This window comes from Populus nigra, chromosome 5, assembly GCF_951802175.1.
Source record: "Populus nigra chromosome 5, ddPopNigr1.1, whole genome shotgun sequence".
Taxonomy (NCBI): domain Eukaryota; kingdom Viridiplantae; phylum Streptophyta; class Magnoliopsida; order Malpighiales; family Salicaceae; genus Populus; species Populus nigra.
In genome coordinates this window covers 23745355-23769617 of record NC_084856.1, presented here as the reverse complement: position 1 = coordinate 23769617, position 24263 = coordinate 23745355, and the positions used below count along the sequence as shown (strand labels likewise).

At 35.5% G+C, this 24263-nt stretch overlaps 3 protein-coding genes across 8 annotated transcripts; 2 read left to right on the top strand and 1 right to left on the bottom strand.

Moving 5' to 3' along the window:
* The first annotated feature begins 1493 nt into the window (after nt 1-1493).
* On the top strand, nt 1494-5678 carry LOC133694361 (uncharacterized). Its single transcript, XM_062115858.1, has 2 exons — nt 1494-1928; nt 3204-5678. The coding sequence occupies exons 1-2, from the start codon at nt 1881-1883 to the stop codon at nt 5427-5429; spliced, it is 2274 nt and encodes a 757-aa protein (XP_061971842.1). The 5' UTR covers nt 1494-1880; the 3' UTR covers nt 5430-5678.
* A 364-nt stretch (nt 5679-6042) lies between these two features.
* On the bottom strand, nt 6043-11160 carry LOC133694362 (transcription factor PIF3-like). Of its 3 annotated transcripts, XM_062115861.1 has the most exons (8): nt 10107-11159; nt 8747-9974; nt 8544-8648; nt 8360-8425; nt 7951-8016; nt 7334-7855; nt 6566-6695; nt 6043-6459 (listed from the first exon to the last, which is right to left on the bottom strand). In XM_062115861.1, the coding sequence occupies exons 1-8, from the start codon at nt 10199-10201 to the stop codon at nt 6449-6451; spliced, it is 2223 nt and encodes a 740-aa protein (XP_061971845.1). In that variant the 5' UTR covers nt 10202-11159; the 3' UTR covers nt 6043-6448. The 3 variants fall into 3 exon arrangements, with proteins under 3 accessions (XP_061971845.1, XP_061971843.1, XP_061971844.1); XM_062115859.1 differs by having other exon boundaries at nt 6043-6695; nt 10107-11160; XM_062115860.1 differs by having other exon boundaries at nt 6043-6695; nt 8747-9971.
* A 6226-nt stretch (nt 11161-17386) lies between these two features.
* LOC133694647 (hydrophobic protein LTI6B) lies at nt 17387-23287 on the top strand. Of its 4 annotated transcripts, none has more exons than XR_009842321.1 (6): nt 17387-17692; nt 17788-17864; nt 18036-18356; nt 18443-18670; nt 18853-22550; nt 22681-23287. XR_009842321.1 is itself a non-coding variant. In XM_062116267.1 (2 exons), the coding sequence occupies exons 1-2, from the start codon at nt 22467-22469 to the stop codon at nt 22762-22764; spliced, it is 168 nt and encodes a 55-aa protein (XP_061972251.1). In that variant the 5' UTR covers nt 22200-22466; the 3' UTR covers nt 22765-23287. The 4 variants fall into 4 exon arrangements, 1 of the variants encoding a protein (XP_061972251.1); XR_009842320.1 differs by having other exon boundaries at nt 17396-17692; nt 18443-18700; XR_009842319.1 differs by having other exon boundaries at nt 17395-17692; nt 18443-22550.
* Nucleotides 23288-24263: the final 976 nt, after the last annotated feature.

Below are 24263 nucleotides of genomic sequence, written 5' to 3'. Positions count from 1 at the left end.
CATCACAGAGTCCTTGCTAATATGATTATCTTCATTAACTAAAAACTATTCTTGAAAAGAAAAAAATTCCAATATCAAAAGTAGAAAAATAGTTGCATCACATAATCATCTTTGAAAACAACTCCACTAGCATCTTTCTGAATTAACCAAGGATATATAGAGATCCATGCATCAGTCTATCCTAATTCAGCAATTCTTTATCCTCCATGCTTTCAAGTTATTGATAGAGGCTACCGTTGCTGAAGGAGTAGCAAAACTTCTGTAGTACCTGAGAGTAATGCTTATCTTTACTTGATTGCTGTAAAATTCTCCCATCTCGCACCTTCTTAACCTAATGAAGCAACCAAACTAGTGCTTTGGAGCATGCAGTGCCTTTTGACAAGAGATTGGTATTCAAAATATTACCATCAGATAAAAATAATAATAAAAAAATCTGCTGGAAGCATCACGCATTGATTTGCCTAAACATGTTGAAAGCTAAGAGGATTGAAAGAGAGAGGGAGGGGGGGGGGGTCCTTTTGAGATGACCTTAATAAATTATCATTATTATCGAGTATTATTCTTGATTGGCCCATTAACATTTAGTTGGAAACACAAGCACATGGATATCTAATAAGTTTGGCATTTAACTTAGCAACTAAACTTGATCAGCTTTAGTCTTATCACAGCAACAAATGATGATTAGAGAAACACGAAGGCTGCTATCATGAGGTTGCTTACCATAAATGGAAGCTTAAGATCTCATTAGCCATCATTATTGAGCAAAGCAGTGGTGTTCAAATGGCATTGACAGCATGTAATTAAGCATACTATGTAAGGAAAAGATCAGTGACAGTGATAGAATTTGATTTTCAAGTTAAAGCTGGGACGAAGGGCCAGCAAGATTATAGTGGAAATTGACTTTAATTAGAAGGCAACATCATCAATTATCAAAAGGCCTCAAGGCCTTTATTCCTATGGAAATTATATATATAAAAAAGCCTTGTCTGGTTGAGATTGTCCCATATAATCATAATTAGGTGTTTGCTTTTAGCTTTGTAGTGGGAAATTATGGTCAACTTTCTTGCCAAATTAGCATCATTACTTTTCATTCTAGGGCTGTTTCGCTTGATGTGGGATGTGTGTTGTGAATGTTTAATTGGAGCATGAATAACAGGTGTTGATTAGCCTTGTCTAATCAGTTCCACCAAAAACAAAACAACACAGAATCTAAGGTACCGCCAATATCATCAGATCCATGTTAATGTTTGGGCCAATTTCATGCTCACTTTCCTCCACATTACTCAAGTGCTCAGCAACCCTAACCAACCATTCAACACAGCACACAGCTTGATACTGGATTAGTCAAAAGCTGGACCTGTAATTCTTCGTATGGACTTTTCGCATACTTTACATTTTGAATGTTCAGTCCAAATAACCAGAGTTCAGGCCCAAAGGAAGGCATATCACCATCTATCTTATTCTTTAAGACTTTAGACAGTTAACAGCTAGCAAAAATGAAAAGCATTTTCCTGGGGAGGAAAGGTTCTGGTCCCTCTGGAACTTTGTCTGCTACCCTAAGGGAAAATGCCATTGCCTATTGCTCTCTCACTTTAATTATCCAATCAAACCCATTCTTTTTTGTTTCCTTTTGCTTTCAAGATATAAAATTTAATGGAATCCTAATCATCCATTTTGGATTGATCATGTGATATACAGTCTGTCACACACTACTGTTTTGCTGCTTCTGTTGTTGCTGTTACACTATTTTATTTTATTTTTTTGATCAGTTGCTACCAGCCACTGTCTTTCCTTTCCTTTTTTATTTACTACACATAATCTCTTAACTATCATCAACTTAATTCTGAAAGGATCTCTATTCTCTGCCTCTACCAATCCCCATGGCTACCGAGACTGCTCCATCACATCAAACTCCTTCTGATCACGAGGTATTTAGATCATCATCCTGACTATCTTTTCTCTTTTCAGTTCTGATCAAAGTATGATATACTTTTGCTTAGCTGATCATTCATATATACTTCTTGGGATTCTTTAATTCTTTCCAATAATTTTACTTTTCTAACTGATCATAATTATATATATGATCTCGGATGTTTCAGTAAGATCCATATAGGGTTTTGTTACTCCTGGTCTTGCATGAATGTTTTAATGATCATAGATTTGTTTATCTGACTGTATGGAAATCATAGAACTTGTAGTTTCTTTCGGATATCATCCATGAATGATCGGATAAGGTTAGGTCTTGATGCTTGTCTCTCACTCTATTCACTGTATCAGAAGCTCTGAGAAGTGTCTGCTGTTGACAGGAGAAAGATTTTTTTTATATATATATATATATTTTTTTTGGATGTGTCCCTTTCATAATTATCTGGAAAAATAAATGACACCTTTCTTTTGTATCTCCACTAATCATCAGTCTAAGCACATACGAAGTCAAGTTGGAACATACACCATTTTCTGATACATTTCGCTTTCTCAAATCTGTTGAAAGATACTGTCACTGTGAAATTGGTACGCTAGGAATAAGGTATTTCATTTCAAGAAAATACCAAATCCATAATGAAAGTTAGTCTTGCCACCTTTATTGCCTAAGCTTTTTTTTGTGGGATATGAATTATCAAACATGGTGGCGTCCTTCTGCAGTTATATCAGCTGTCACTTGGTTCTGATTCTGCCATAAAGATTCTCTTGTTAATCAACTAGGCATTATTTTTTCTTCCGGTTTGCGAGGGGTACGAGATATCCATACTCTTTAAGAATTTCAAGTTACAATATCAATATCCAGATGGGGAGATTAGAAATTGTTGTAGTATGTGGCTTATAGAATGATGCTGGAGTGAAGTGGAGCAGAGCAAGATTGTAAATTATTAATACATCTTGTATGGCTAGGGTTTCCTATAAATACATGTTATATGACTCTAATTTGACACATAGTAAAATAAAGCTCTCTGTCCCTGTGGATATAGATATATTGCCGAACCATGTTAAATCTATCTATGTGTTTTTTTGTTTTCTATCTTGTGCAATATTCATCATTATTGCAGCAAGTTTCATAACAGAAATATGATACTTGCAGTGCTTCATATTTGATTGCTGTTCTCCTCTTCTTTTATTTATGCACCTGCACAATAGTTTCCACTTGTTTTGCTTTTAAAATGTCAAAGGGTGTTCCCTGTTTAATTCTCTTTGTTCATTTCTTGCAGCCAATGGAGAAAGTGACCGAAGAAGTAAAGCCTGTGGAACCTGAAATTGTTTCTGTAGCCAAGAAAACTGAAGAAGAAGAAGACCTCAAACCTAATGAACTAGCAAGTCAATCAACCCCGTTAGCTAAATCAGAAGGAGAAGCCGAAGATGAGGCAGAGCCTCCAACAGTTGAGGTTAAGATGATTGATGATGCTTCAATTGTTGATGTTCCAGTCGATGATGAAAAAGAGTTGGAAAAAGATTCCATTCCTGACTCACATACATCCAGTGTTCTAGCTCCGGTGACCAGTGTTGTTGATGGTGAATCAGTTGCTCCAGCTATAGAGTTTGTTCCCAAAGAAGCAGAAGAGCAACCATTATCGTCATCCTTGGAGGAATTGCCATATGAAGAACCCAAGACAGTTGATGTTCCCGTATCATTAGAAGAAGCCATTGAGAAACCACATGAGCCATCAGAAGTTCTTATTATTAAAGAATCTGAACCAATTGTGGCAAAAAACACCGAAGATTCAGGGGTATTAAAAGAAGTCGACAAACAGGAATTAGTAATTCCAGAAGTTGAAGTGAAACTACAGGAGAAATCTGAAGTTGGTAAACAAGTTGAAAAGCCAAAAACAGAAGTGATTGAGAAACCAGAGGAGCCTTTGGAAGTTATTCCTATCAAATCAGAAGCATTAGTAGTAAAAGATGCGGAAGATTCAGAACCAGTGTTCAAAGAAAATGATAAACCAGAATCAGAATTAGTAATTCCTGAAATGGAGGTGAAATTGGAGGAACAATCCGAAGTCATTAAAAAAGTTGAACCAGAAGAGAAATCAGTTGAAGTAATCGCCAAAACACAGGAGCTGGAAGTTCTTCCTACCAAAGAATCAGAAGCAGTTCTTGTAAAAGATATTGATGGCTCACAAGAATTGTCTAAAGAAGCTGATAAAGTAGAAGCAGTAGCTCCTGAACCCAGGGAAGTGAAAATGGAGTCTGAAGTCACTGAACAAGTAGAAAAAACAGGGGAGAAATCTGTTGAAGCTATTGAGAAAACACAGGATTCATCGGAAGTTCATCCTATTAAAGAATCAGAAGCAGTTGCAGTAAAAGATATCAATGATTCAGTAGCAGTGCCTGAAGTTGATAAACCAGAATCAGCAGTTCCTGAAGTTGAGGTTAAACAAGAAAAGCAATCTGAAGTAATTGAACAAGTGGAAAAACCAGAATCAGCGGTTCCTCAGGTTGAGGTGAAATTGGTGGAACAACCTGAAGTAACTGAACAAGTTGAAAAACCAGAATCATTGGGTCCTGAGGTTGAGGTGAAACCAGAAGAACAACCTGAAGTCACTACACATACGGAAAAACAAAAGAAACATGAAGTAGAGTTGAAAACTGAGGCACGATCTGAAGTTAGTGAACAGGTTGAGATTAAGCCAACTAATGAAAAGCCAGAGGAAGTAGCTGGAATTACTCAGGAGGCTGAAGTTGATGTCAAAGAGGATATAGGAAAATCTTCTCTTCCTGAAGTTGTAGGAAAGGTTGGTCCAGAAGATGAAAAAAAAGAGGCCGAAGGAACTGATCCGGTTGAAGTGCCAGTAAAAGAGGTTGTGGTAGAAGCGGAAAAGGGTGGAGAAGAGAAAGAAGCTCAGACGACCAAAGATGAGGGCGAGAATATAGCAAGTGAAACACTAAAAGAGGAACTAGCTCATCCCATCAAAGTGGAAGATGTCAGCGATGCGGTTTCAAATGCCGAAGTTACTGAAAAATCATTTGAGGGAGAGAAGACAGTTGAAAATGTTGTGCCTGCTGTAGAAGACAAGAAAGAGGCGATACCAGCAGGAGAGGAAACCGAAAAAGATCAGAAAATAGAGGGAAAGCTGGATGAAGCCACCACAATTGGCAGTGAAACAGTCAAAGAATCCCAAGATTCTGGGTTAGAAGCAAAAGAAGAAGAAAGTGCAAAAAACAACAAAGAAAACTCCGAGCAGGAAAAGGTTGATGAGATAGCGAAATCTGATACACAGAATTTAGAGCCTTCCACCACCAAGGATTCTGACGACATAAAAGTATCACAGGATCTGCCAAGAGAAGTTCCAGCAAAGCCTACTCAAAAGCATTCAAACAACATTTTAACAAAGGTAAAGCAATCACTTGTGAAGGCAAAGAAAGCTATTATCGGGAAATCACCAACTCCAAAAACTGTCTCCTCTGATACCAAGGGGGATGTTAAAGTCAATAATTAAATGCATCAGAATGACAAAGTTTGCATATACTTATAAAGATTTGGATTCTTTCATTGCGAGGTATATAGGTGTGCATAAAGGCGTTTCTTCTTTTCCCCCCTTTCTGATCACCCGGTTGTATGTATTGATAGTGTGATGGTGGTTGGTGTGTTGTTGGGTTTGATTTGATCAGTAGCAGAAAAAATTATGTACTCGTTATTACACATCGATAATGTTGATTTGTGTATGAGATTGGATTCTTTTGTGTTCTTTATATCTGTCAACTAGTTGCACAGTAACATTTTATGAAGGGTGTAGGAACCTCCAGCTAGCTAGAAGAATACCAACGATTGTATGTCTACATTTATATAGGCTTTTCAGGATTTTGAGTAGAGAAGAACATAGAATTGGTTGAACCTCGCGGAAGAGCTAATGAGACTTCACTCTTTCCATGTATGGTGGCACGTGCCTCACCTGGTACTGAAGCAGACATTGAAACAACAGTCACAACGAATAGCAGAATAGCAGATATTGAAGTTAGATTTGTAAGAAGCTTCATGAGTCCACTATGATGTAGAGATTCTGGAAATATGGTAGATGGTTAACATGCTTGAGAGGTTGTATAACTACGGTATTGGAAAATAAGTGTTTTTTTCATTAATTCAAAGAACTTGTATTGAGAGACCTACTACAGAAAACACTCGAATACATGTCTGGTTGGTTCACTCCTAGACAGTGCATTTGGTTCACTCCTAGACAGTGCATTGTTTTCTCAGGTTGTGCAAATGAATGTACAGATGCTAGAAAAAACCTTCGAGTCTCCTCAACGTACAAAAAATCTGTGCAATTTGTAATTCTACTTCCCTGAAATTAGGACTCTGACGATTATCGTAAAAACTTGACTTCATTAAACTCTGGAACCTTTCTGCATAGTCATGTACCCAAAATCCCACAGATTTACTGCATACAAGGAAAGTTTAGATGTTGACATGAAGCAAAAGTGGTTCACCTCTCCCATGGCAAAGCATCAGAACTACCAATCAGTCACAACCTGCAGCACGTTGAAGTAGATAAAAAAAACTTTTACCTCTACAAACCATATCAAGTAGATCTAACATCAACGTTTGGCACATCCAACAGTTATTGCATATGCTCACCAGCCTCACTACTTGGTACATTGTCATTTCCACCAGCCGACTTCAATGCTCTGTTGTCAGCAACTCCTGAGTCTTGAGCATTATTTTGCACCAAAGCAGGTTGTTCAAAGCATTCATTTGTTGCCTGGCACTGGCATCATGAACAATGTAGCTAATTTTAGATTTGGGTTCAGTAATGGCACAAGGTAACTCAGTTGAAGTAGAGAACATAGTTTTCTGTGAGGTTACCCCAACTATCAAAGTCAACTTTGTACTTTTTTACGACTTCTTGGCTGCTAGGAGGTTATGAAAATGACACCCCAAATAACATCTATAATTGGATCTAGATTCTATGCTCCAATCGAAACATGCCCACGATCTTTGAACAGAAATTGGATAACGAACAATACAGTTTGATAAATTATAAAAAAAATGTTCTCCATGAAAATATCCTTTATGAGGAAAACATAAATGACACTGATTTAGTTTTCACTTTTACAGGATGATGGACAGCTTTAAAGACATAAATAGATAGATCAAAATTTAATAGTCGTGTGCTTATATGAAGGCCATACTTGCAATTTTCCATCATGCAACATTGAGATGGGATTAGAATGCGCCTAAAGCTACTAAATTCCTTCTATTGGGAGTGGAGAGGAGCCGTGAAGATGGTGATTACCAAGAACAACAGACATCAATCATCATCGTGAAATGAAAACCCATTTAGCCACATTCAATTTGAGCTTTTCATTCTCATAGAATATGCCACTTAGTTAAGAATCAACAAACCTGACTAGAGGTCTGATTCATTGAGCTATTGACAACATTATTCTGCATCACTTGCGAGTTGATTTTCTGAATTGCTTCATGTGAACTACAGGCCGTAGCAGAATCCAAATTATCCATAGCACCTACCACACCACAAGCATTTGGTTCCATGTTTGTTTTCAGAGGAGGCCCTCCAGACATTGGCACTAAGGGTGCACAGGGAAATGACATTGGAAATCCTTGACCTGAAAGGCCAAACATCTGAAGATTCGATCCTCCCATCCTATGCAAAGCACTTGGCCCAGACATTGGCTGGCCAGAGAAATGCGGTCCATGCATAGGAGGCACTTGATACATAGGGCAACCAGAAGATCCACCATTCACGTCTGGCATACTCATCCCAAAACCCATTCCCATTCCCATACGCATTCCCATTCCCACACCCATGGGTAAGAACTGCCCCATATGAGCTGCATGCATGTGAGGCATTCCAGGGGGTAACATCATTGATGGCATATACAATCCAGCTCCCATTGACATGATCTGCATAAAGGTGGTGAATGATCCCAAACAGCTATTTGATTTTCCAATTCATCAAGTGTCTTGAATGAACTTCGAGAGGAATCAGCAGAATTTACCTGTACTTGAAGCTGAAGCGTCTTTAAATACTCAATGGCCTCATCAAGCATTGAAGCTTTATCCACCTTATAATGCAAAAATGTCAAAGAAAATGGAAGCAAAGATGCATATGAAATCATCTACACTAAAATTACTTGGCTTTTCTCAAATTCCTTCAAATTTCCTGGAGATCAGCAATAACTTTAACCTAAGAAAACTGAGGGATGATTCGATTAACATAATGGTCAAGAACTTGGAATAGTTTAAACTTCAATAAACATGAATAAACTCAAATAATTAATTAAACTTCAATTAGGCCAAGGTTTGGTGCAGGTTTGATACTCCCAAGCCATTGTGATTTTATAGAAAACCTCATTTTCAAAAGATTATGGAGAAATTCACTGAGTAACATAAATACAGATATCCAACCTTGTTACAGTTTGGTATGAGTTCTTGTAGGGCCCGCATCTTTTCGTTGATCCTATCCCTTCGCCTCTGTTTGTTGAAGTCCAGATGAGAACCGATCAATATACTATAATTCATAACTACCAAGGATAACATCAAATGAACAAGCACATCTCTTCAGATGAGATATTGGAATGTTGTTGCTCACCCTTTCAGATAAATTATGAACTTCTGCAGCCCGGTTTCTCTTGGAGCCATTACCTGCTCGAGCAGGAGCTTGTTTTTTTGCACCTACAGATTCTTCTTCTACATCCTGCGCATTGCTTATTTCCTTAGTACATGGAAGAAAGACAGAGAGTATAGGAACAAAAGAAACATTGTAAAAATGTGAAACCTATGAATGAAACTCACTTCACTAGGACCTTCAGACTCCTCAGTATCTCGATGTTTTCTCTTCAGATTCTCAGTTGGATCATCCGAAGCTCTCTCCACACTATTGTCCGAGCCAACAGAAGAAGAAGCAACCACGGGCTCTTTAGTCTTCTCAACATCTGCTACTCCTTTAATTGCACTTTCACAAAAGTTTTGACGACAGTTTCTATCATTTGTTGAGTCACCTTCTGGAATTGTAGCCTCAGGTAGCTCAGCAGGAACAAATCCTTCTGCAGGCTTAGCCTCTGATGGTTTAGCGTCAACCTTGGGTGGCATCAGAACAGGAAGACAATGGGAGTTCGTTTCCTTTAGCAAACCACTACATGAATTAATGGGAGTGCATTCAGCCGGATTGCTACTACTTGCAATTGAGCCCTTATCTCTATTTTGCGTTCTTTCCATGTTTGAAATCCCTGTACCAGCTCTCATGCCAAAGTTCTGAAGATTAGCTTTCGCAAGAGCAGCAGGTCTTGCAAAATGAGAGAAATTCATCAAACTGGAGTTGGTTGTGGATTGTGCTGGAACTTGCTTCTGCATCTTTATGCTGGGAAAACCACCTCCTGATGTTGGAGCTCGAATAGAATCCACTGAAACGACATGGTGGGCAGCATTGCTTGTACTATCACCATTTTTAGCTGAAACTCTGGATCTAAAATATGGAAATGATGTTTGGCAATGCTCAGAAGATGATAGATATAACTGGCTAGCACTAGTTCTAGGCCTATTAGCTTCAGTATCCCCTGCTGAAGAATCCTTCGCCACATCTTCTTGCTCTAAACTCAAACCATTATGTACAGAAACAGTACGGGAGTCCCTAACTGACTGGCTAAAACTTTTTTTACCAAACGACGGAAAATTACTCGGGGAGGAGTGTCCATTTACAGTAACACCAGATAACTCGGGCAAAAATTCAGAACAATAATCATGTTGAGGAGATTCATCCAATGGATAATTCAACCAAGGCACCATGTCATCATCTTGATTCACCCCCATTTCAACAGCGGGAACTGACATCGGGAGTTCATTCAGTGTAGACTCCATCATCCCAAACTTTCCTGTTCTAATATCGGTGCCATTTCCTATGTCTTTATATCGAAACTTGGGGTTTTGACATGGTAAGGTGCTACAAGGTTGTATCTTTCTAGCTCTACTGGATTGAATCTGACCATTTTCCCATATTAGCTCACCAAAGTCATTCTCAGGTCTGCTTTGTAGGACACCAACAGACACAATAGAAGAAATGAAACCAGAAAGAAACAAATCAATATGGAGAAATGATTCACTAATCCAAGATAAAAGGAAGCTCAATAAAAAAAAGGGAAATTAAATTGAAACTTACACAAAAGACAGATCAGTTGAACAACTAGGATCCTTCTCTTGAGAAGAATCAATCTTTCCTTTAGCCATTCGATATAATAGCTCAGACAAAGGCATGGTGAAGGTGTTGGTTAGCAACACTTCCTCCTAGTAAGAAATCCTCTCTAGTTCAATTGCTTAGCCATTACTGGCACCTTTTGTAAACCACTCTTGAACTCTATCACAAGTTCAAAGAACCCAAAAACATATGTATATGGAGCCAACAAAGTTTCAAGACATGAAAAGCTTGACAATAACCCCACAAGTACAATACAATCCCAGTTTGTATCTAACTCGCAAAAGAAATAAAAGAGAAGAGTGCTTCTTATTTTACAGGACAGAATATTATCTTTCTTTCATTTATACTGATGTCCTTATCACCTGGAAGTGAGATATATAAATAAACTATAAATCAACACATAGTTTTACTTAAAGTAGCAGTCAAAAAACATATTCTTTAATGGCTCTCTCAAAGATTCAAAAACCCTCCAAATCAAGCTACTTTAAGCATTTTTTTTAAATTAAAGAAATGATCTTTTCCGCTTCTTTAATCATTAAACTTGAAGCCAACAAAAACCCAGATCAGATTTTGGAAACTAATTAACTTTATCAGTACAAATCAAAACTAAAAACCCCAAAAGGGAGTGATATGCTAGAAACTTGAAGAAGAACTCGAAACACTTCTTGCCTGGCAATCAACCAATAAACCGATAAAAAGGAAGAGAATTTTGAGAAAATCTGAGCTCCTCGAACTAGTCAAAAGTTACACTAATCCAAATGCATTAAAAATGAGAGAACTTAGCTGAGCAAATCATACTCTTAAGCTTAATAGAAGCTACCAAAAGTTTGTATCTTTAAAAGTTTGAGCTCCAAGAAAGAGAACTCAAAATCTCAAGAGACAGAGAGGCCAAGTGGACGTAGAAGACGGCGAAAGGCTTGCAGAGATTGCAGGGGACCAAGACACAGATAAAAAACAACCAACTTTACGTTTCTTTTAACTTTAACCCCTCCATTTTTTGGATCTTCTTTTACTTTTAGCTAGTGTTAGAATTCAATACGGTCTTTTCCTTGTTATCTTCTTCTTCTTTTTTCCTTGTTCTTTGTTTGGTGATGTGGGGCCATTTCTTCAGTGAGTGCTGTAGGGTCCCACAGAGGCAATTTAACTCTGCTATAACACTCCCACCACTCTCATTTCTTCAAGCATGAATCTTGAATCCATAATAAAATGAAGGTTTGTTTGCATAATATGGAAAATATAGAGAACGGTATGCTCCAGGTTTTCAAGTTTAGATTGTGTACATAAAAAATGATTGAGAATTCCAGTAGTTCCTCGTTGAAAGAAGAAGAAGCAACCATCGGTTTATTTGTTTTTGCATGCCAATCTATTTCAAAACTAATTTTTATTTAAAAGAGTATTAGATTAAAATATTTTTTTATAATTTTAGTATATTAATATTAAAATTTTTAAAGAATATTATTTTAATAAATTTTTAATTCAAAAAATACAAAAAATATTATGCATCACAGTACAAAAAAACAAAAACTTTTATATATTTTCTTCAAGGGGGTGCTTCCCCTTTTGAAGCTTGAATATTTTCATAAATCTGTTAGATTGGGAGTGAGTGATTCATTATAAACTGATGAATAATAGGAAAGGTAAAATCAGTCACATCACACAAAAAAGGAAGGAAGGAAGGAAAGGTTATGAGTTTAAGAGGGCAAGGTTCATCTTGCTAGAATTTGAGGGACAGTGTCCCTATTCCATGAATTTGAATACCAACATTTATATTCTTTAGATTTCTTATATATATATATATATATATATATATATATATATATATATACTGCAGGATAATATATATGTAAGAAATAATGGCATTTGGTTTTACTTGAAAGAGTACTGTGATCACAAGCCACTGATATGAAATCTAATCATGAGAAAATTGGCCCAAGGGGGGGAAAAAAGAGAGTCTAAAGGTGAACATCTCAATTGTGATCTCTGGTGATTTCATGATTAGTTCTCAGTGAACAAAATCTATGCATTTTTTTATATCATTTTTGCCCTTAATTTCCACGAGGTCATAACATGAATATCTCTCACGCATGAGGCCAAGAGTGGGATTTGACTAGAGTAAGTTAATTTACATCTTACTGTATAACAAGCAAGCAAGCTTAGAGTCAGGGGACATCAAGATCTCTAGTTTAATATATTAAATTGGATTTAGATAAACATGTTGGACCCATTAAACTAAAATATATATATAAAATGCTGTAGGGTTGAAGTGGGATAACTTATCAAGCAAAGAATATTAATTTAATACATTGATTATATATTTGTTTAATTATACCAAGTCTTGTATCTAAATGATTTTAAGCTTGCACTTTTCACATCCATCTTATTCGTTAAATAATTCCTTTTATTTAAATTGTTAATGATAAATAAATTGTTTTAGAACAACACTAACTTTTAGATTTAAATTCTGAAAGTCAAGGAAAAAAAAACCATAGTTAAGAATTATTATATCAATGTGGTGTTTGTGAATGGGGTTCAAACTATGTTTTTTATTAAAATTTATTTTATTTTATATTATTATATTATTTTTTTATATACTGATATTAAAAATAATTTTTAATAAAAAATTATATTATTTTAATGTATTTAAAAACAAGAATTATTTAAAAAAAACATATATCGCACACACGCAACAGTCTCTCTCTAACTAGAGTAGTTGGCAGGGGAAGCTCTAATGAAAGTAGATTTGCTTGAGCAGGGATCATTAGCGAGGGGATGCTTACGTGTCTTTAACGGTGAGGAAAGAAAGATTTGGTTCCATCCATCGTATTCCATGAACAAAAGTTAAAGGGTTTGGATAGATACAGATACAGATACATGAAGATGGAAAGAACCTAGCTGTTCATCTCATGTGCTATATGTTCCCAAGAAGTGAAATGATATTTGTCCACTTGGACCCTTGTAGAGCCGAGCCAGTAGGGGACTCGGCAGTGTTTCAGTGGACCCCCGGGTTGCGGCTAGCTGCCAGGGCATCTTTCTCTATATATCCCCTGTTTTGGTGCACTGCACAGGGTAACATGATGATGGATGGAGAAATTACGAGGTGGATGCGACTTGATTTTACACACCTTTGGATTTTGTTCACTGGAATTGACCCTTCTGAAGAAGAATTCAACAGGGTGATGGTGTGAATTTCACGTGTTTGCATTAATTTCACGTGACTCACTCTTTGGTTCATGTGTGTCGTCCGTCCATTGCCATTGGCGCCATTGGCACGTTGCTTTCCTGGAACCATCACCCACCATGCACCTGCTCTCTTCTCCGTTGAATGATTCCATCCACTGAGTTGTGGGTTCTATGAGCTCTAGTCAGGTATCCCAATCAGCAATGTTTTGTACCCCCCGGATTTGCTAGCATTAATGTGGTAATTGACAGCCAGTACACCTGAATAATCTTTTATGCCTGGTCTGGGTAGGCAGAATAAAGAGGCCATGTCCTTCGAAATGCTATTTTCTAGGTCCTGCTGCTGCTGCTGCTGCAATCCCAGTAATGGAAAAAACTACGCAGCCGTCACTGCACATTTCTCCCCGGCGCACTGCATCCGCATTCTGAATCATACATAGCTCAGCTGTGATGACTCCAATTCCAAGTATACTTTATTAATATTCCAAATTCTCATGTCATGGTATGTGATGAAACCTAAGCAAATGATATATAGTGGAAGCATTTTCTCAAGGAAAAACAATAAACAAAACAACTTAAACGAATATCAGTGTAAAGGACATCCCCAAGATAATGGGCACTCAAGAATTATATAATAGAGGGAATGCTGTGCCTATTACTGTTGCAGGAATGTGAGGACAGTAAACGATAATGTAAAAAAAAATACAAGTGACCCTTTCTAGAATGCTGACGCTAAGACTAAGAGGGGTCCAACACAAATTTAATAGTTTTCTCGGCTTTGGAGCCCTAATAAATAAATTGGACCTTAATTTAGACGAATCAAGCTCTCTCAATGCCCTAATAGCTCCTCCTGGCAGGACCACTCTCCTCCCATATCTAACATGCACATTGCACATGTATTTTTATTACTATAAACTATTATTTTCTTAATTACTTTTACCGTGTGATAACATAAAAAAATCCAGCTGTTTGGGTTTACAGATATTTGGAAATCGCTCAAATAGCTGGAATCCTAACCCAAATGGTTGGAATTTTCAGCACGACATCCAAACCAACTAGGTTTATCTAATCTTATCCCGGCACACCCTTCAATGTATTTTTTCAGGTTTCTAATAGCCACGTGCACACATTTCTTGCGCATAATTTTTTCTATACGTCCATTAATTTATCTTATTATTTTTTATATCAATAACACTGTACATCACTAACATTCCATGAATAACATACGTACATGACACAACAACTATAGCATAACACATCAATTTCTTCATCAATGAGAAGTCTCCTTTTTCTGTGAAATAATTCCAAGTTCTAGGTGTATAAACACTCTCAATCACCGTGCAAAATCTATATCGATAGTTTATCATGCAAAGCTCCTTCTAGCCATTGAAAGCTACACTTGAGAATATACTTTCACATTCTAGTTATAAAAGTCAAAGCTATCCATGTCATTTTAAGCCTAGTCTATAGATTCCTTTTCTCTATACATTTCTTTTCCTGCATTTTTTTCACACGTTATATTTCTTCTACACTTGCTGACTAAACAAGAAACTTATTTTGGAGGAAAGTTTGTGTACTCGTGATCAAGTTCAGTCACACTAACAGGCGCAGCCATGGAAAATCAAAAGTTTTTGAGTGACTTCATCTCTATATATGCATGTGGAGCTACTAGCAGAAGAAGCAGAGTTCCGGGTGCTATAAACAAAAACAACCAGCTACTTGTTACTACATCATATTCTCTCTTTAATTTCTAGTCACGTAGTTCCGCTGGTAGAAGCAAATTCCCAAATGCTACATATATATACATATACATATTTAGTCTTAGATTGATAAAACTAACAATCATCCTGCTATTCTTTGAATAAATCATATATAATATTAAGCTCCTATGTTTCACTGTGCTTAAGCGTGTGTGTCCATCATTTATATATACATGTACAAAAACTGTATATGCAGACACACATACACGGTAATTATACACCATGATTAACACCTAGCAAGCATATATTTGTACTTGTTCAAGCATGTTGGGGGAGAGGGCCCATGTTATTGCTGAATTAAAATAGCCATGCCCATAGTGTTTAATTCTGAAGCTAAGAATAATGAGGCAGTGCACTGATGGACTCAAATATTAACAGATCAGATACTGTTGAGTGCTTAGCTAGCACAAGTTCATAAACAGCTAGAAGCATGCGGAACTTAATACGTCATAAGGAATTTTATTTGATCAGCAACGAAAAGGATAAAGAGATTTACAAGCCTATTGGACTAGAAAAGAGTTGTCAAAAAACGATGGCTCTCGGCAGGTTTGCCCCTACAAATGCTCTTTCTTCAATTTCCATGTGGCGAATCATGGACGTGCAGATTAAGTTAGAGGATGACACCTGCTTAGCTAATCTAATCAATTGTCCAAGTCCTAGCTAAGAGATGCACGCACACAACTGTACGAGATTATAAAGGAAAAGCTGAACGGATGAGACAAGTTTGATGATGTAGATGATGATGATGTAGATGATGATTAAGGATATGTTCGTGCAAGTTGATCACATGATGCCGTTGCATGAAGGTCAGAAACAAGTCAAAACAGCCCCAAATCAATCACAAACTTATTCTATTCTATACAAAATACAATTAGCTCTCTCTCTCTCTCTGTATGCTCCACACGCGTTCTTATCCTTACATGTCTCCGTCCACCCATGATTCACAACGATACATGGTCCTCAAACAACATGGTCCTGTATGGACAGCTAATTTATTTGTCAATGATTTACCTTTCATGTTATCACCTTAAATGTGTTCTTCCAGATTCATCACATTCAGACCCAGTTGTTATTTTTGAATTATGTGAAATTATAAGGATTGCACAAGGAACTTAATTTCTCCTGAAAGAGACTCATGATGATGGAACTCATTCATACATGAAATATATATATCTATACATATTTCTTTCAATTTGGCTAGCTATCAATTTTTTACTCGGTCAACCAAGATACGAACTCATTCATACATGAAACTTTGTTGAACATATAAAGCCATCGACCTGATCAGAAGTTTATTCAACATTTTTTCATAATACCAATATTTTTTTAGTGTAAGATCAAGCATACAAATGCATAGTACTACAACATGATTTTCCATCTATATATAGGTAGGAGTGGGAATCAGTCAATAATTTCCGTCTTGGATCTTGCTTTCCTGTTTTCTGAACATCTTATCATGATCTACAACATTAATCACTCTATGTCATCAAGCTTAATTAACGTCATCCTCAATTATATCTAGCATGTCATTTTTGAGGAGAACATGCTTATTAGGATAATTTTTTTTTGTAACTAAATGTTGTTAACACAGCATGATATTGCTTGCAAAAGCTTGCCAAAAATGCAATTCCTTCCTTCTGAGGTACATCTATTTGCTTAGATATATAGTGCACTGACCTTATGATGAAAATTCAAGAAGGGAAAGATAGGTTAGAAAAATTCCTAAAAGGTGTTTGATATTTTTCTTATTGTTTATTCTTGTTGAAACTTCAATATATCTGGGCTATTTATAGCCTCTAGTATAGCTTAACCAGAGCTATGATCGCTGAAGAATATATAATGAAGAAAATCTTAATCTATATTAAAAAACAATCAGAACTCATATCCTCATCATCTTCAGTTCCTAATCCTGTCAGCCTCTGTCTCTACCGTAACTTTGAAAATCATTGGTTGTCATCACCTTACTACGACATTTTGCCAAAAGAAAAAATGTTTGCTGGTTAATAGTCACTGGACTCAAAACAATCCCTGATGGGGAAGACTCTGTGAATCCGGATTTTGAGGCCATGCTCTAATTTGTAAGATAATGGGCCTTGCCACTGCCAGAATCCTCAATCAACATACATGAAATATGAATAAGCCCAAACATGTCACAAAAATAAGCCCATAGAGGGAAAAACCCTAAGGGGCTTTCACTAAAGCGACCGACAGTATCCATGTGGGAAAGGTGAAAAGGAACTGCCAAAGCATTCCATGTTCATTGACTAAAAGGTTGAAATGAACGGCCAAGATCATTGTTTCCCCGAAGAGATGCCCTTGATCTGGCGGTGAACAACTAAAGTAGCTAGGGTTGGAAATTGGCAACACAATATAAAGGGATGGAAGGCCAGGATAAGTGTTCATAGCTGCTTCGGTAGCCGCTTGTAAGTTAACACATATGGGAGGAAATGGAGAGGGAGTAGGATTTTCGGAAGGTTATCGGGTGGGTGAGCGGGGAAGATAACTTTGGTTTTTGAGATATTACTTGTTATTTTCCCTACTCCACCCATCCCATAGGTTTCCGATCATTCCTCCCTCTCCTCATCACTCTGCTTCTCATGGCCTGGTTATCTGGTTTGTATACTTTTCCTGCATGTATACCCGCGCCCGCGCCCGCGGGTCTATCTGTCTATTGTGTCTAAGAATATATAGATGGATCTTGTGTGCAGGATTCTGGATGTAGTCTATCTCATCTGCTAGTGAATAGTCCTACCTTTTCTTGAAGCCCTCATCTACTATCTGAACGGTACTCTTTATGTAGTTTCTTTGCAAGTGAATATCTATGCAATTGTAAATAATACAAGCAAGTATAGTAAACTAAGCTATAAATAAGAACAAATACCTTCAAAGTGATTTCCTGTTCATACGATAATCCCAGTGGTTACTGCAAATCTAATCTTGATTCTTGAGTTCCCAGTTGAGCAGACCCCGGGCATAGAAGGTCTTCACTGACAAGCTGTGACTCGAATATAAGCATATTCGTTGACTGACACAGCACCCTGAACGCCGTCCTTTATTACAGCATCAAAATTAAGGCAGCCATGGTTTTAAATTTTCTAATTAAATCAGAACATCCCAGCCAAGGGAAAGCAAAGCAAATAAGTATGTGCAGGGGGGATGATTTCAACTACTCGGATGATGTTATAAGAGAGGCCTCCAAAGAGAGGTTTGCTTGACATGTTTTAACTCGGATTAAACTTCTCCATGTGAAGAGAAGTGTTGAGCAGCTGTATTATTGGTATATTTCAGAAGCTAGATTATATTCCTTTTGAGACTGAATTTCCAACATATTGTAAAACAATCGGTCACCAATAATCTATGCAGGAACACAAACCATTGCACAGTAACTTGTCATGAATCTCTGGAGCAAACTTCATAACTGTGTGGCCATCTCCACAAGTTCAGATTCTTCTTTATACGAATTGGTGCCCCAGCAGGAGGTGTGCTAGAAGCTAAAATGCAAGGGCGAGTTTCTCAGTGATCCCACATGCTCTGCTCCTAGTTTCAGCTACACAACAGTTTTTCTTCGCCAAGTCCTCCAACTTTCTCAGCGTATCATCAATCTCATCTGCCCTTAAACATGTTTGTTTTATTTCACTAATTTTTTTTATTGTTCTCCAGATAATGTTGACATCTTCTTATTAACATTTGTTCAAAAAACTCAAAAAACAATAGCTCGATTTGAATTTTTTTTTCCCAACTAAAACCCATTTAAGGAAAATTGAACATATCAGGAAACGGAAGAGTCGTAGGGCAGCACAGAGCACATGCCGAAAATGCTGCCTGCTTTGATAAAAGAAATGAGCCCGCAGAGCTGTTGCTGCAGTGTCGGTGGGTGCTGGTGCTGGGAAAATGCTCGACGAGGTCGTTTGGATGTGAAAATCTTATCGGTAATATCGCAGAGCACATCCTTATGGATCTTTATGTTCATTCAAGTCTGACTTTAATTATCTGCTTAAAACATGGACCCTCAAAAATGGTTTACCCATTGTTGTGGGCAGGAGGGGGTGTTAGACCACGACATCTGTAATATTTGAATTATTTAATCCATCTTAGCCGGTTAAAATTAGATCTTATTTAATCCATCTTAGCCAGTAAAAAAAAATAATATATAAATATTATAGGTTAGGGAAGCCATTATAAATAACTCCAGTCTTTAGGATAAATAATATATTTTACACTTAAAGTTGTTTCTTATTCTCTTAAATCATTTTCTTTTTTTTATTCTTTATTTTTACAGAAATTATAGTTATTCATTTTAAAGTTTGATTTGGTGAAGTAACAATGCATTTTTCAATTTCAATGTTTTCTAGTCGACAACCAGGATATCAAGAGAAAACAAATGGAAATTTTAAGAATTTAGATTAAACTTTTTTTTTTAATCAAATCACAAAACTAAAACCACTTAATAGATATTTTTTTCCTAATTCATCGTTGTATGATATTACATCCTAACTGTTTGATAAAGTATTTGATCTTTTATATATATATATATATATGAAAATAATGATAGTTTTTATATTGTCTCTTATATATATATTTTAAGTGTATTATCTAATTCCAATAGTTGGATTGGATTGCTCGTGTTTCTACATGACAAATTCTATTTCTTTTAGCTTTGGCATATAAGAATTTGTAACCAAATAAGTCCTTGTTTTAGCCACTGTGTGAATCGCATATATAATAACCAAATATACTATTTTCCATGATTCTTTCTAATTGAATTTTAAGCAGAGTTGTTCGCTTTCAAAAATAACAAATTATATGATATTATATCTTAATATAAGTAGTACAGTTAACGCAAAACAGCAAGATCACTATAAATAAATAAATAAAACAATAAAAGGAAAAAGAAGTGGATTTAATCGGGATTGTTGAAATGAAATAAAAACAGTTAAATTGATTTTTTTCATGAATCATTTAATCCTGATGTTAATGATTTGTTTTTTATCAAGTAAAAAATTAATCTAATTTGAACATGTAAAAAAAAAAAAACTAGTAGAGAATATTATCAGCCATGAAAAATAAAAATAAGAAAAACATGTCTGAGAAGGACGGTCGCTTCGCATCGATGATGACAATATTTATATCGATGCCCGTGGCCATGCACCTTTTCAGCCTACGTTGCCGCCGTTGTTCCTCCTCTCCGCGGCAACCTAGCAACCCTCTGATATTATTTCATTATTAGCTGTCAATAAGATGGTGAGGGTGGAGGAAATCATCACCAAAAGTCAATGGTTTTCAATGGCCTGTGTCTTGTCAAAACAGGCTTCGTTTCAATCCAACTCTTCTTCTTCTTCTTCTTCTATCAAGTAATTGATTTGATCATTTTATTGATAAATTAAAATCAAATTAAAACTAAGGTTTCCTTGCTCGATTATCTTGAAAACATGTCTATTACGCAAAGATTGCTAGCTATTGATGGTACTATAATTAGTTTTAACATTTTTCACTTTGAACTATTTGTACCATTCATTGTATCGGTGCAATTTTGATTTTTCCTCTCCGCTTGAAAGATTAATACAAATTTTTAATGGTATTAAAGTTTTTTTACATAGCTCATTAATTCTTATTAAATTAATTAAAAATAAATAATTTTTTTCTTGTTTCGTACATTAAAATAACTAAAATAAAATATTTAAAATTCATTTTGTATTTTACATAGAATGAGAAGAGAGGAGAAGTTTAAAGAGAAAAAGTAAACAAAATAATTCTTCTATTTAATGGCTTTAAAAATAAATATTAAGGAAGGACTTTTCATGTAAAGAAATTTGAACATCTCGAGTCAATATCTTTTTTAGAATATTATAAATTATATTCTAGGATCTTATATAAACATGTTCACGAGTTCGAATCTCATAATTTTTATTTATTTAATAAAAATTAAATATAAGATAACTTGAACATATACAAGTTTCAAGTTCAAATGACTTTCACTTAGGCATATTAAAAAATAATATAAATTATATCTTGTAACTTTACTTAAAAACTTAAATTATTAGATTGAAATGATTATTTACATCATCTCTTTTAAAACTTAAAATCAACTAATAAAAAATATTTTCGATATATATATACACTCCATATAGTTATTCCATTGAAGAAGCTTCTAATATCGACGCAGGGATACTCTTTATTCTTTACCAAGAAAAAAACAAAACAAAAAAAAACTACCGACATGCAGTGGAGGAGTTGAGTGCTAGTGGCCCGATCCAGCCAGCCAGCTGGTGGCAGAAGAAGGCAAAAATAGCATGGCAAAGCAACATGGATGTGCCACGTTAGAGTATCGTGAGACAAGCTATCTAGCTGTCCATAAATATCAAATATGAATATGATTCTTGCAACGCAAAACCGTCGCATCTACCCCTTCCTTTCCTTTTTGTCGTTTAATAAAGTGGTGTAGGGTGTTTTAATTATTATTTTTTAAAAATTATTTTTAATTAACATATTAAAATTATTTAAAAATAAAAAAATATAAATTTAAAATAAAAAAATTAATTTTAAAAAAAAATACTTTAAAAATACAAAAATTCTCATACAAAAACACATTAGTATTGATTTATCAACTTTCATAACGTGTTGACAATAATACTCTTAAAATTAGTAACAAAATTTTTAAGATAAAATATATTATTGGTAAATTAGTTGGAAAATGATGATGTGTAATTATATAAATGATGTAATATATATTTTAATTATTTTATTGTAATAATATTTCATCAATAATTCTAATAAGATATTTTCTATTAGTACATAATTATGTTGAAACTAAACGATAAAAATATATTATCACTGTTATAATCAGGCATTAATGGTGAAATAAGTTATTCCGTGGATAATTCTATTGTTATTTTATAAATTTTTGTGACGTTTTACCATTTAAATAGTGATTTAGTGGTAAAAACTTAGGACCAAAAAATTTGCTTTTTCTATGGTTTCAGGTTCGAGCCCATATAGTTGCTTATATGATAGTCACTGAGGCTTACATGGTTGTTAATTTCAAGGCCTGTAAAATTAGTCGAGGTGTGCACAAACTTCCCCGAGCATCTATATTAAAAAAAAAAAAAAGTGCACCGATCTTTATTTTTATATTAAGTGACCAATATTTAGCGTAGCTTCTCAGCCTAATAGTTTTGGGATAAAAAAACAAGTCGAAAGCCAAGACAAACCGAACCTAGAACATACGTGTGGGACACGTGTACACGTTGGTGGCGCCAGGCAGTGGGGTGGCTCTGGGGCTATATATAACTAACCAGCCTCAATCTTCGACTTAATTCATCTCACAGAGAAGAAAAGCAATACATTATTTTTCAGGAGACTACTTTAGTAGAGAATTAATAAGAAGATCATGGCAGGGGCAGTTAAATGCATAGACATCTTGATAGCCATCATCTTGCCTCCTCTTGGTGTCTTCCTCAGGTTTGGCTGCGGGGTACGTCCGTCCTTTTGCATACATTCATTCATTAATTTAGACACCGCACTGTTACTTAATCTCACTTATAATTAATTAAACAGCACTGATGATCGTGTGATTATTATGTATGCATGGTTCGATCGTTCAGGTGGAGTTTTGGATCTGTTTGCTCCTCACCATCTTAGGCTACATCCCTGGAATTATTTATGCTGTCTACGCCATCACCAAGTGAAGATCCTTAATCTCACCATCTAAATATCCCTGCTGCGAGCACCTGCACCTGCACCGCAGCCCCAAAAGCTGTTTCTTTCTCCTTGTTCCTGTAAAGGGTTGTAAAGTATTTGCGAAAATAAAGGATATATATTATATATTATGACGGTTAATTTTTTTAAAATAAATTTAATTTGTTGAAAAAAATGACGTGTTGAGAAAGATATCTAGGTGTTGATAATTGGAGCACACTACAAGATATGATCTATTCATGTGATAGCTACATGTGCATGATGTATATACATGGAAGCATGCATCAGAAATTGTGGTAGCTAGCCACCGTTCTTATCATCTTAGGCTACATCCCTGGAATTATTTATGCTGTCTACGCCATCACCAAGTGAAGATCCTTAATCTCACCATCTAAATATCCCTGCTGCGAGCACCTGCACCTGCACCGCAGCCCCAAAAGCTGTTTCTTTCTCCTTGTTCCTGTAAAGGGTTGTAAAGTATTTGCGAAAATAAAGGATATATATTATATATTATGACGGTTAATTTTTTTAAAATAAATTTAATTTGTTGAAAAAAATGACGTGTTGAGAAAGATATCTAGGTGTTGATAATTGGAGCACACTACAAGATATGATCTATTCATGTGATAGCTACATGTGCATGATGTATATACATGGAAGCATGCATCAGAAATTGTGGTAGCTAGCCACCGTTCTTGCTTAATTAATTTGTTCCACTACGAGCCAGTACTCAAGACTCATGGGGTATTATTATTATTATTGTTAACATAGATGTTCAAGTTGAGAAATGAGTAACGCAACATGCACTTACTTTTATATATGCTGTTAAAAGCATGCATGATGAAAGTTTAATGCATGGGGTCTCCGGTGATATGAGTACCTGCCTTGCCTTTAAATATGTGTTACTTTATTTTAATATATATACATGGGTCCCTATTTCAAGCCCTTAACTAGATTTAAAATTCATTTTAACTCATTACTTTATTTAATATATATACACGGGTCCCTAATTCAGCTCCTTAATTAGATTGAAAGTTCATTTTAACTGATTTGATTAGCATTATTTTGGGTGTTTTTCTAAAATAAAATGTTTTCTAGTATGTAGCATCAATAAAAAAAGATTTTTAAAAATATCACAGCTAGCCGAAAAAAAAAAAAAAACACCATAAACGTAGCTGTCACCTGCGGTATTAAAATAAGCAGCAACAAATAGAAATTACTGGGCTTTGGATTAAATTATTTTTTTAAAATCTTAAAAATTATTAAGAATATATAGATAGTTTGGATAGTATCAACCCTAAACTTGTTTCTTATTCATCTGAGTTTTTCTTGTTCCACTTGAGTTTTCAACTTGAATTTGTTTTTAAAATGAATTATTTAAAATAAAATGAATTATTTAATTTAATAAATTTAAAAACTATTTAGATAATGGATAAAAATATAACAATAATTTTATTAACATTAAAATGATATAAGATTGGATTAATCT